Below are 13,824 nucleotides of genomic sequence, written 5' to 3' on the forward strand. Positions count from 1 at the left end.
GACATCGGGGTTAATCAGCTGCAGGTGGATTTTTTGGCAGGTTAGGAGGTGGGGGACAGAATTGTGTTCCTGCTGCAGCTAGTACTGGATGTGGAACTGTACAGGTGCAGAACAAGAAGCAGATGATCTTGATGGACTACAGTCTTAATTAATGGGTCTTCTCTCATTTGCAGCCTTACTAATGCTATTCTGATGTTGGGTTCTTTGGATTGCTTGATTGCTGTCGGCAGACATTCAGGGAGGATTAGCTGCAGTCTATGAGTATAATACTACCGGAGTACATGCATGAAGCCAGAAAATTAAGAGGAACGTTAATTAATGATGACTTAGAGACAGGACAGAAAAGAAGCATCAAGGGAAGATGAATGATGACTTGGAGCTCTGTGTTCCCATTTTGCAGACTGGAACATTTTTTTGCAGATTATAAATCTTACAGCATATGCAATACTGCAGTACTATCCTTATACACGTGATGACTCACGGCATTATACATTTTTTGTATACAAAGCGTGACAAAGCAACCAGATTGTTTCCTTCTGCCTTTATTGCCTTTTGTCAACACTGACATTTTTTTCTTTTCCACTCCTACGATTCTCGTTTGACATATATTTCACATACATATGCTGCCAAGTGCACATACAGTATACCTGTATGGCTTGTTTGTATTAAGATGTAGTCTGACAAGGTATGTCTGAGGTATGAGCTCACGTGTAATGTGTGTTAATGCAGGTGTGTCCTTACACAACAAACAATATTTCCACCACGTCACAACAGAAAGAGAAACATTGCTGGAGTATATCCAGTTGGTGTGTTTCACAAACTCCGTTAACAGTGAAGCCATCAACACACACAGTGCAAAGGAACGACATGGACTTTCGAATGGACTTTAAAATGGCAGTCTGGTATAAATGGCGCAACTCTGTTCTTGTCTTGCTTATATTCTTCACTGTCACTGTTAAACAGATTACTCTGCTAAATATCAGACTTCACTATTTGTTACCTCTTTGAAAGAGGTCACCTTTTTAGCGGGTATAAAACTTGATCTACTTTCCTTTCTGCTACGAAACAATGCAGCGTTCCAGTACAATAAGTGTATTTTTCATTTAATTATGGTGGTCAAATAATTTTATTTTACATAAAACAATTATAAGACAAGGAGAACTGGAAAACAATCAGTTTCCCCATAACCTTTCCCAGTAATGACTGTGATCTAGAAAAACTGGGGGTAGAGATAACAAAGATTATCCATTAACTTTCTAGTGTTCCAATTTTCCTTCCGGGTTCACAGAACTCGTCAGTCTTTGGTTTTGGTAAAATTGTGAATTGCACAACAAAGCAAGCCTCCTTGGCAAGAAATGTACAATATTGCACATGAATGAAAGATAAACTTTATGAAGAAATGTTATTACACATAATAGTTGTAATAAAAGTGAATCTGTAATATATTTTTTTAAAATTATGAAACTCCTTAAAGTTTTACACCTGTGCATTGTTAAAATTTGATGTGTTGTTTTTTTTTTGTCTTGACTTGTGAATCTCACTTTAGAAATGTTTACCCAACACAGTAGTCCATAGTACATACTACAGGCAGGCAGGGCTGTCGATGTGATTCACTGTGTTCAATGTACAGCCCTATGGAGCAGTGAATTTGTGATGCATTATTGGAAGGCTGTGGGTTCCTGGGCAGGACACTGCAGCTGAACCCTTGAGCAAGGTTCTTTACACAGATTGCTCTGCTGTAGGAATGGATAGAAAAGTGACTTGCTGGCCATGAAAGAATCAGCCAAACAAAAAGCAATGGTATTATTAACCTGTGGGGTTTTGTTTTGTAATTTGCACTTCATGTATTAACGGTCCAAGGATTCTCTCTGAGAGAGTGTTACGTCAGGCCAGACGCTTGTTCAATTCGCTAGAGAGAAGGGCACTCTCTTTGATAAATGGTGTGTAGCCAGTAAAGTGAGCGATTTTAACTCATTGTGCGAGTTAATGCCCTTAGAAGAATTTAGGAACTCTTTGCCTGAAGGCGTGGTTGTCTATTTAAATGAACAAAAAGTGTCTTCCTTGTCACAAGCCGCTGTTTTGGCAGATGAGTTTGTGCTCACTCACAAGAACGTTTTTCATGTCTGCGCGTGCGGAGAAGACTTTATCTACTCCCAGTTCCCAGTCTCAGTCTAACCCAGTAAAAACGAGTCCCCCACGTCCTAAAGAGGAGCGCGAATGTTTTTACTGTCACAAGAAGGGTCATATAATTGCTGATTGTATGACGCTAAAATGTAAACAGCAGCAGCAGCAAGTAAGAGTGTAGGGCTTAGCAATGCTGTTTCCCATGTTCCCGTTCCTTTGACTATTGAAAATACTCCTGACTCTAGATATGAACCTTTTCTCATGAAAGGGTCAGTTTCGTGAACGGGTGAACCAGGGGATCAGAAGCCAATTCAGATTTTGAGGGATACTGGAGCAGTCCAGTCATTTATTGTTGCAGACACACTGCCTTTTTCTGATCACTCCTCATGTAATTCTAGTATCTTGGTCCAAGGGATTGAAATGGGATATGTGAAAGTGCCTCTACACAAGATACATTTGGATTGTGCCCTAGTTACAGGGTTTGTTAATGTCGGTGTACAACCTTCGCTACCTGTTAAAGGCATTAGTCTTATTTTAGGAAATGACCTGGCCGGGGGTAGAGTATAGCCTATTGTTTGATTGGTTTTGTTTTTTGCTTTGTCCAAACCTTAGATGTTTGTTTTTATGGGAGGGGGTGTTACTGTACGTCCCAGTGTGTGTTTGTTGTTATGTTCCACACTGCTGACCTTGATTGTTCTCCCTCCCTCATTGGTCCATCATTACACTATTGTTTCATTATGATGTCATAATCAATCAGCTTCTCAGCCAATCAGAACTCATCTTATTCACTATATAACATGGAGGCTTTCAGAAAGAAGAGGCCTTTTGTTTTACTTTGGTTCTGGTTTGGCTTCTGGTTTGGCTTCTGGTTTGGCTTCTGGTTTGGCTTCTGGTTTGGCTTCTGGTTTGGCTTCTGGTATGGCTTCTGGTATGGCTTCTGGTATGGCTTCTGGTATGGCTTCTGGTTTGGCTTCTGGTTTGGCTTCTGGTTTGGCTTCTGGTTTGATGGTTTGTCAGTTTCTGTTTGTTTCTTTGCACTTTCATTTGTTTGTGTTATCCTTATTTTGCCAGAACCTTGCCCAAACTTGTTATTGTATCAACCTCTGTTTGGGCAAGGTTCTGGCAAAATAAGGATACCTTTTGTACCCCGTTACTTGTCTACTCTCATTTGTTTTCATAGTTCACTTGTGTATTTCTGTGAACTTTTGTGTATAGTTAGTTCAGGTTGTTGGGTACATTTTGCACACACGTAGTTGATTCTAGTTTTAGTCACACTAGTTTAGTACGGGTGAGTGCCGTTTGTCTTGTATAGTTTTGGGTAGCCAGTGGAGGTTAGCTAGGGTGTTGAAGACGCCGAAGAGCGTGTGTTTCGGGTTTTCTTTTGTAGTCAGGTTAGCTTTCCCTCACTTTCTTAGCCAGCACCATTTTGTTTATTTTCTCTTCTTTGGCACCACTCTAGTTCCCTTACCCTGTGTGTTATTGTGTCTTATTTTATACCAGTCACTTATTCAACTTAAAATCATCACTTTTGCACCAGCCCTTGTTATCACGCTTCCTAGTCCCTCACCAGAACCCACCTGCTTCCAAAAATTATCCTAAATGTTACACAAACGACAGGGCAGAACTGCCTTCAGCAGGCTTGAAGGCAATAGATGCTTATGCGTAATCCTCGTTATTCTATAGTGGTACTGTGAACCCAGCTGAATTAAATGAATCTTATGTTATCTATTTTCCGAATGATTCAGTCCCAGATTTTCACCATTTCTTTAGTGGGAAGTGCATGAAGAACTAACAAGCTACATTTTTTAAAAACCTTTTTTAAAATCCAGTTTCCAGTTGTATTCCAGGATAATTGTAAAGGAATACCATTTGATTATCCAGTGCAATTTTCTTCATTTCTATTATGTTTTCCACAAAGATAACCTTGCAATGGAAGCCATTCGGAAGACCACAACTACATTATTAATCATTGTGAAGTCATCTGCTAACAGACATGTCCATATAGTCACATCACGTATGAATATAATAACATTATTCTGTTACTCCACCAACATTCTGGGTTTAATTAAGAAGCAGCAGGTGTTACTCAGTGTTGCAGATCTGGTTGATTTGCGGTTCACATTCAGTTTTGTAGTGTGCATGGTGTAAACTGATGATGTCTTCCCTTTGCTCTCTCTCTTTAGGCTATGCCGCCCCTCGTAACCTCCCCAGCGCTGGCTTCTTCCCCTTCCTGCAGACGCTGCTGTGCAACTCCGACAGCGTCTGTGCCAACAAGTCCTATCTCCTGGGGAGCCGGTCTGCCGCCCTCCGCAGCCTCAGCTGGAGCTCTGAGGATGCCAGCAGGTACAGCCGGCTCCTTTGCAGTGCACAGCCTTGTGAGCTGGAGGTGAACAGCCCTCTGACACGGGGATCATATCTTCACTGCAAGCAACAAGCAACAGCAGCAGGTCACTCTGCTTTTGCCCAACACGTAGGGCCTGACACTGATGACCAAGCAGAGGGCTTGGTGTTTATAATGTGGCCGCAGAAGTCTGATGGGACACCTATATTTTTCTGCTACGCTTGGGGGTCCTCATTTTAGTATTACAGAACTTTTAAACGGCATTCAGCTGAATTTCAGTGATGATGATGAATTTTATACCTCTATAATATGAATGAACGTAAATATGGAATTAGTGTTCGTTTTCAAAATAGTGTGTCCATGTTATATGGTGTACTATGCATATTTGCTTGTAGCTTTATGAGTGATATGCACGCTGGAACAGATGTGTCAAAGATGTCGCAATTCTAACTTAGCTGAGTGCATGAGACTCCAGCTCTATGTCTCACGTCAGCAAAGGAGGTCACATGGGCTCTAAAGCTCTCATTTCCCGGGTGGGTCATGACCAGCTCACCCATTGGCACACCTTAGTTTTTGTAGAATGAACAGAGTATGAATGAAGAAAGAAGAGGATGAAAAAATGTTTCTTTTTTTCCAGTGTTCAGTGGAATGTCAATAGAAAGCACACACAGAAAAGAAAAGGCTGTACCGTATATATACAGTACCTGTATAAAGCAATATTTGCCCAATTTTCTGAAGGTTTGTCTGAAGGTTGATTGTAGCACACAATATAGTAGTTTCGAGAAATGGTATTGTGGGAAGAAAGCTTTGTCTGTATTTTATGTAGTCAATGGGGAATACAGAGTCATTGTTTGGAGCTGTAGAGGCCATGCTACCTGTCACTGTCAATAAAGAAACTAGGAGTCAGCTAGACAAGGGAAAAACACACCCATAGACGACTGAACTGCTAGGGTTACATGCTTTATTGAAAAAAGGAGGATATCAGCTTTCTAGTTTTTACAGGTAACGCAACTATAAACAGCATTGATTCTGAGGCTATTGATTTAATCTTTTCTCATACATTATCTAAAAAAAAACCAAAGCTTTAGAAACGCGTACGAAGGTACAGTCGTTGGTAAATGTTTTTTCACCAACTTTTTACAAAAATGCAAAAGACATCAGACAAGAACATAGAGAGCCTTGTGTCAGTTCAAAAGCTGTGAGAAAACCAGAGGCAATAAAACTGCAGGCAAGCAGTGTCTTGGGCCAAACGTTTGCTTTGTGAGCAGTCATACAGGAATGTCGCTCTGAATGTCTTTTTCTGCAGTCACATTTTATTCACCACACCTGTATAGCTGCAACTTTCAAAAGCCTCCTCACCATCGCACAGTTGGAATTTTTCCGTTCACTCAGATGAACTGCAGTGACCCTGTAAGTGAAATCCACGTTATAAAAGCAGAATACCATTGTTATTAATAATGGAGTTTTGCCATTAAAAATTGTCTTCAAAAATTGAGTTTTCTGTATTTCTTCAGAGACAAACGTGTGCACTGACATACATATTAGGACTGTATATAGTGCAGAATCGAGAGGTTATTAACTATTTAACACAGTTTATATTAAATATAGTAAATATTTAGTTTGGTTATTTATGGAACGTCTTTCTCTTGTAATAAGATGATCTCTTTAGAAAAAGACGAGTTGGAAAAAGAAATATGTCACGGATGTCGGAAGGGACGAACCGTGGAGAGGCAGGAGAGCGGAAAAAGACCCATATGCGTAGCGGAGGAACGGGGGATTAGCCCGGGCTCAGCAGTTCGGGAGTCGTATTGAAACCAATGCCCTCAGGCAGCGGACGTGGGGCGACCTGGATGCTAGGCGGGTCTCAGGACATCCAAAAGTCAATGCTTTCGGAAATATATAGACCCAGAGAGAGAGACACCAGAAGGACAGCAAAGCACAGAAAACTAGGGACAGGACAGAGTAGGAGCACCCTCTGGCTGCAAAGGGCGTGACAAAATATGAATAAAGTGGTGCCCTTTTAAAAAAAAAAATCTATTGGCAGTGAAATATCGTTTGACTCCCTCTCCACTTAATTAAGCTTTAATGAAATGTTACACTGACAAAAGTGTTCAGATTTCTCTCATTGCTTTTGTATTATTTATTCAATCACTTACTTCCTCATATCACTGCCTGGGGTAGTTTGAACAGTTAAAGCTGCCCTCTCTCTTTAATGACAATCAACAGCATTTCATTCATATCTCTCATTTTGTCTTTTGACATGCTTCATAGATTTCTGGTATCCTTAAATAATAAGCACATGGCCAGTTCTGCGAGGGAAACCTGTTTTGTCATGACCTTTCTAAGGGAGTGGTATTGTATATTTTGTAATCCTTTTGTTATAGACTAGGCTAAAGTAGTTCAGGTGGGTAGAAGTGTCAGCATGCGTAGTCTGCAAAGGAACATGACTAGGCAAATGTAGTTTTCTCTGATAATGACATTGTGAAATATAGAAGCTGATAATGAATGGATTTGCTTAGAGGCGCAGACTTAAACAAAATCCTTAGCTTGAATTGTCTTAAATACCTCTATCAGTACTTAATAACTCTAAAACACAACTGCTTTTCACAGTGAATAAATGATCAGATGGATATTGACTTTGCAGTGAAGACTAAGCACAAAAGACACATAATGAAGGCCTTCAAAAAGAATCCAGTGACTATGACATCAGCAGTGGTTTGTCACTATGTCCCTAGTAGTTCAGTAATATTTAGCACAGTGCCTGCCACTCATATGACAGGACCTGGAATTTGGTGTAGCTCATGACCCAAATTTGTTTTCCACTAGTATTCTCAAACACTACGTTTGGGGCATAAAAATATCCAGCATCTCCTTGCAAAATTACTTCTGTCAACCACCTATACATTTTACTGTGGTGTAGCCCGGAAAAAGCAGAGCAAAGCAAAGAGGAGCTTGTAAAGTAATGACAAAAAGCAAAGTCTGGTAAATAATGATACAAACAATGGGATGTAATAAAGCAAAAAAAATGCGGAATGTAAATATAGAGATCACATGAATACATGCAAATATTCTATTGTGAACGCCTACCAGCGCAGATGAAGTGGAGGATTAGAGATTTGATCTTCCCTTGTGCTTTTTGTTTGCAACATGATATGTGGATTATGGGTGGCATGGTGGAGCAGTGGTTAGTGGTGCCTGGGCCCTGGGGCGCTATCTGTGCAGAGTCTGTATGTTCTCATGTTTGTGTGGGTCTGGGTGCTCGGGGTAGATTGGTTGGATTCTGGGAAAATTGGCCCTGGTGTGAATGTAGGTGTCTGTGTGTGCCCTGTGGTGGACTGGTGTCCTGTCCAGGGTGAATCCTGCCCAGCGCCTGCTGCTTGCTGGGGTAGGCTCCAGATCCTCCCAAACCTTCTACTGTATAAGTGGATTAGAAAATGGATGTGTGGCGTACAACTTCCAGTGATTCAGAGCAATACAGATTAATGAACTCCTGCGTGAATGACGGGTAATTCACTTGGCTCCATTTTATCTACTGGTTTTCCGAACCATGAGACGTCAATCTACACTCCAGTGTTTCTTCTTCCGTGCTCCCTGGTTCCTATGCTTACTATCCCTCTCCTGTCTTGCTCCGATGTAGGCTAGCCAGTATCCCGTTTGGACCATCCTTGCTGGACAAAATGAGTACCGGCTTGCTGCGGTCAGCTATACCGGCGGGGGGCACTGATGACCAGCTGATGCAGAGCGTGCGGAACCTGGTGTTGAGTGAGTCCTTGTTCTGTTTCACAGGAAGTCCTCCGGGGGGCAGCGGTTCACTGACTTGGCCCTGGAGTGGTCTCCATCTCTGCTGGTTCCCCTTCCTGCTGAACTCTTAGCTTCTTAAGTGATGATTATGAAAGATTTTGTTTTTAAAAAAGACGTGTCCATGATTATTTCTCTGATGGGGACAAAATAAAGTAAAAAAAGAACGTTGTTATGATAGTTGCGGTGTAACTGAAGTAAAAGCTCAGCAGCAAGGCTGGAGAGAAGGCACAGTTGCTTTGGGGGCCTCTGGGGTTCAAGGCCGTGCTTTAGAAGGTGGGGGGTGTTTTAGAGTTTACTCCCAGTTGTTAATTGAATTGTTTTGTTGAGGTGTATTGTTTCAGAACGTGGAAGCAAATTGTAATACATACAAAGCCCACAAGCATACTGTGGGATCATTTGTAAATAGCAAATTCTGCTATAATTCTTGGGCACATTACTGTTGATGTTACTTAAATGATTATTTTCTTAGGAATCTCCCCATCATTAAATTACACTGAAGAGTAATACATTAATCCTAATAGTTATTTGCAATGCCTTTCCTTAAAATCACAAATACTTCTAATTCCATATTTTGTGTGATTTAGACACCAAGACTGAAGACCTGTCCAATGTGAGCCTGATCATAAATAAACTGAATGAGACCATCCTCATGCAGCAGGTAAATATTTTACAGAAGTGGAGTTTACCTAACATATCATAATATGTTAACATATACATATGATCCAAATGGTCTCTCAGGTGTCACCATGGTGAGCCCGGGAAGAGAATTCTGGGTCGTGTCTGCCTGGTCTCAGTATGACAGTGTAAGCTATAACTGCAGTCCATCAGGTGACTGCCAAGAGCTCAGCAGTTGTTCTCTCTTCTCCGGCAGGCGGTGAGCGAGACGCTCTCGTCTGCGGACTTCCTGAAGAGGCTCATATGCAACCACACCCTGCCACTGCTCTTCCCCTCCGGCGACAGCTCCTCCAGCCCCCTAAGCTACGGCCTCCTCACCTTCTGCCAGTCCAAAGACACCTTGCTCGAAGCTGCCATTGTGACTCTCAACCATGTGGGTTTCAATTTTCTTCAGTCATAATTATTATTATTATTGCGATTTTTGTTCTAGTTCTTTATTAAAGTCCATTTTGTTCACATTTGCTCTTACAAAGATAACCTGTACAGTTACCATTTACACCATAGATCATTAATTGGAGCAACCTACCTTACAGGGGGTACAGTCAAAGATTTGAACCCCCAACCCTCCTGGTCACTACTCCCCACTTCTGCCCTGACCGTGTTAACAGTTGTGCTTGTATTAGCATAGTGTATTGCTGGATCCAAGATGAATGACTCTGAACGTGCTTTTTGTGCAGTACAGTACTGATAGATCTGCTCTGATAGCAGATATTTTGTGGCTTCACTTCTTTTGTAAGGAACCCAGACCTGTTATTAGACATCACCCACGTGCTGTTGTGTTCATTCTCTTACAAGCATAAAAATGAGGATGTGGATTCTGTTCTGCAGGTTCTCTCAGATCTGGCGCTGAAGAACCCAGGAGAAATGCTCTTGATCGTGGGGGAGGTGCTGGGGGGGTTTGAGACACTGCAAGGGGAGGCGCCTCTGTGGGACTTCCTGCTGGGGCTCCCCCAGCTCTTCCAACCGGAACAGAGTCCGGAACAGAGCCTGAGCAGGGTCGTTGCACTGCTGGGCAGCATCACGAGGTGAGTGGACCGAGTGAAAGGGCTTGTGCTGTCCCAAGTGCCCCTGATCCTCTCAGAAATGAGGTGTGCCACCAAACCATGCCACATGTTGCACATTGCAGTTCTGTTGAGCGGAACACATGCTTGGTGTTCTAAATATTTACAAAGAAGCACGGAGCAGGGAGACGGAAGAACCATCACCCCCTTGGATTCTCCCATGGCAGATAACCCACAGCGCAGAGCAGTTTGTTGCTCTCTAGGGAGTGGACCCGTGTTTGTTTTGAACCCGCAAAAGCCTGTGTTCAAATCCCAGCATGGGGAGACTAGAGCTGCACCCATCAACTCAGCTTATGTTCAAATCAATATGTCTGGTACAAAACAAAATCAAACTTGGCTGGTGGTCAGAGTGTAGGATAATCTTATGCTCTGAAACATCCCTGTAATGCCTCACTGCTGTTCTCAAAAGCAGTTCTCTGAGTGTAACCAGCTCCTAGTACAGTACGGAAAGGGTTTACCATACAAGTTGTGGTGCCAAGCGTTGCTGGTGGACCAGTAGGTGGCACTCTTCCCAACACGAAGGACTAGGGAGACTGTAATGTGTGATGTTTCGTCCTTCAGATGAGACTTTAAACCGAAGTCCTGACCACTGGGTCTTTAGAGATCAAATAGCATGTTAAGTGTACTATCCTGGCCAGGGATCCTGGAGAGAAAAGTGTTACACAACCGCAAAGAATGACCATCATAAAAGTCTTCCAGACATTTTAGACTCAACATACAGGGAACCAAGAATAACATGTAATAAACAGCTCTGGTGCATATTTGTCCCGCTAATGTGCCTTGAAATCAACCTATTAAAATAATTTTCCACCAATCCCTCCATAGTGATCTAGGGGCAACCACTGCTCTAGCTGGGGACCACTGTGTTAGCTAGACTCTGTATAGACCTGAGCTTTGGACTAAGACGCAGGTGGCTTTCTGTCCCACCCTCTTACACTCTGAGGACATGCTCAACAGAAATCAGGTGCTCAACTTAAAGTCAGTCAGCAATCTTATACAAGAACATGGCCATCTGAGTCTTGTGACACTAGAGTTCACAGAACTCTAGAAAAAACATGAACCTTTTTTTCGATCTTACTCAACACATACGGTTACATGTCACACACAAAAAACAGAGCAGGAACTTGGCCTGCCCGATCGAGAAGAATGATGTATTTACCACAGGCACAGGAGAGTTCTGGCTAAATCTGAGCCTTTCAACCATGTGGGGCATTCTTATTTTATGCCATTTGAGTAGGGGGCTGCGTCAACATGCGTAGGCTGCAAAGAAACAAGTTAAGGTTCATCCCATACAGAAAGGTAAAGAAAAGAAACGCAATCGTTTTTCAGTGGAGCCTTTTTCAGGTGTCAGGTGATTCATAGGTCAGGTGACATTGTTTTGGCTTTGGAGCTTACTTCATGTGTCTGGCACCCGAAACGTTGTGTTTCTTTTCTTTATCCTTTGAGCATGGAATAACCCTTTACCCATTCTTATTTTACTGTGGCGGGGTTATGTATTTTGCATAGGTGTAGCTGAATTAATTCTAAGAAACAGTGTGCAGACTGAACTGTCAGTTACGTGAGACACAGGATCTCCCATCAGAAGAATGGGGTACTTGGGTTTATATTGTTCTGGCTGAAGGAAGATTCAAACTTTTCTGTACCAAGAGACACATTTATCAAGATCAGCGCTTCCTAAGTGAACAGTGCAAGACAGTTTGGTGCAAGGTATAATGGTTTGCTACCCGTGCGACAGTCCGAATTTTCTGGTTGTGACAGCTCCAGTCTCGTACCTGTCTGTCTGTGCTAGCTCCCCACACAAAATAATGGCACTGATAAGATAAAAAGACAAGACAAGAAGAGAAAAAGAGAAAAGCACGACTTTGATCCCTTTAAGCTCTGTACACATTTAGGAAGTAAATGTGTGAAATGTGTGATGTTGCAAGTATTGTTCTCTAAGCGCTGTATTGTTTTGCACATATCGCAGTTAAACTGGATGGAGCAGAATCTAGGAACTGGTTTCTGTGTGTGATTGCATGCCCAGTTAAACAATGTAAGAATTGCTGTGTAGGAGGACGTGTATGTGCACATGATGAGATTTTTGTGTGGATAAGTATGTAGGTGTGTCTGTGTGGCAATCCTAGAATTAATGCAATCTAATTCTGTAATGCTGGGGCCCCTACTACAACTAAGCATTATTTAATCAGTCTTTGAATCAGTGTAAGATCCCCCGCCTGCTTTAATTCTTCCATTATTGTTCCTCCTACCAGAAAAGGACAAAATGGCTTGTCTTAATGACTATATACCAGTTGGTCTTACTTCTGTGATAATGAAGACTGTAGAAAGTATGATACTTCTTTATCTCAAAACTATTACAGATTCTCATCTTGATCCTCTGCAGTTTAACATGGGCCATTGTTACACTACAGAATCCTCAGGCACACATGCAAGAATTCCTTTTGTGGACTTCAGTTCTGCATTTAATACTATCATCCCAGAACTCCTTTACAATAAATTATTGGTGAATATTCCACTTCCCATCAGCCAGGAGATTTTCAAATTTTCTCACAGAGAGAAAGCAACGGGAGTATCTAGGCCCTAATTTGTCAAACTGTTTGTGAATACCGGATGTGTGCTTTTGTGTGTACGCCAACGACTGCACCTCCAGAGACTCTTCCAGCAAACTAATTAAGTATCCTTACATCACTAGTGATCATGAGATCATGCACAGGAGGGAGGTGAGCCGTTCATATCATGGTGTGCTAACAATCACCTGGAGCTTAACAGCCAGGTTGATTTCCTAGAAACTTTCTCCAAAACCTCCGTGTCTGGTAATCCATGATGTGGCTGTGAGTGTGGTGGAGCCCTTTAGGTTTTTGGGAATTAATATTTCTAATACCCTTAAATGGGACATGAATATCACCAGTATCCAGTATCATAAAGAGAGCACAGCAGGGATCATACTTTTTGTGCCAACTGAAAAACTTTGGTGTCTCTCTGCGTATACTGATACAGTTTTACAGCATTCTGAGAGCATTCTGACTGTTTGATCTGCCCACTCCAAAGGCAAACTGCAGAGTGTTTTCCGCTCTGCGGAGAGGGTCATTGGATGTCATCTGCCCTCCATTGATAATTTGTACAATTCCAGAGCAAAGAAGCGGGCAGGAAAGGTTGCTGATAACCCCTCCCGTCCCACCCAGGTTACCACCGGTTTCATAAACTTCATCAGCAAGACGCAACCAGTCGATTAAAACCAGAACCACCCGGTATTTGAAGAGCCTCTTTCCTAGGGCTGTCTATTCTCCTAACCGGTATTCCTAGTTATGTGTACACTGTCCTAATGATCTCTGTTGTTTTGTTTATGTATTTGCAGCACCGAGGTTACCAATGGAAAATTCCTTGCATATTGTATTTGGCTAATAAAGGGGATTCTAATTCTGATTTACTTGAACATGTGAAACTGAATAAAACTCCCTTTTCTCTTTTGTTTCAGAGTGTTGGATCGCATACAAAAGGATTTTCCTCAGGCAAATCCTGTTTTGTCCTATGCAAACCACACGCTGGGTCAGACCATATCCATTCTGCACTATGTTCTCAACTGGCCTGGCAAAGGTAGCCCTATTATAGCATCTCTCACTGTGCCACACTGTGACAGCTGAGAGGCAATGGGAGTGCTTTATCGGGATTTGCGCTTTCTTTACTTCGTTTTAACCCCTACTGTCTTCTAATATCACACTTCCACAGGAACCTCTTCATCTCTTCATGTCATTTTCTGCCCGGGTCAGGGATAGCAAATCTGTTTTCTTCCCACCCACATTAAGAAAGCAGATGAGTGAACAGTGT

General features: G+C 42.2%; 1 protein-coding gene across 5 annotated transcripts in view; it reads left to right on the forward strand.

The window, feature by feature from the left end:
* Positions 1-13,824, forward strand: part of abca12 (ATP-binding cassette, sub-family A (ABC1), member 12) — an 86,599-nt gene that overhangs the window by 7,211 nt on the left and 65,564 nt on the right. For all 5 annotated transcript variants that reach the window (XM_069197085.1, XM_069197089.1, XM_069197088.1 and 2 more), the window contains exons 4-9: positions 4,308-4,467; positions 8,103-8,227; positions 8,851-8,924; positions 9,138-9,314; positions 9,770-9,966; positions 13,475-13,593. In XM_069197085.1, the coding sequence (XP_069053186.1) occupies positions 4,308-4,467; positions 8,103-8,227; positions 8,851-8,924; positions 9,138-9,314; positions 9,770-9,966; positions 13,475-13,593 (852 nt within the window). The remainder of the gene's footprint in view (positions 1-4,307; positions 4,468-8,102; positions 8,228-8,850; positions 8,925-9,137; positions 9,315-9,769; positions 9,967-13,474; positions 13,594-13,824) is intronic.

The sequence above is a fragment of the Lepisosteus oculatus genome, chromosome 12 (genome assembly GCF_040954835.1).
Source record: "Lepisosteus oculatus isolate fLepOcu1 chromosome 12, fLepOcu1.hap2, whole genome shotgun sequence".
NCBI classification, from domain to species: domain Eukaryota; kingdom Metazoa; phylum Chordata; class Actinopteri; order Semionotiformes; family Lepisosteidae; genus Lepisosteus; species Lepisosteus oculatus.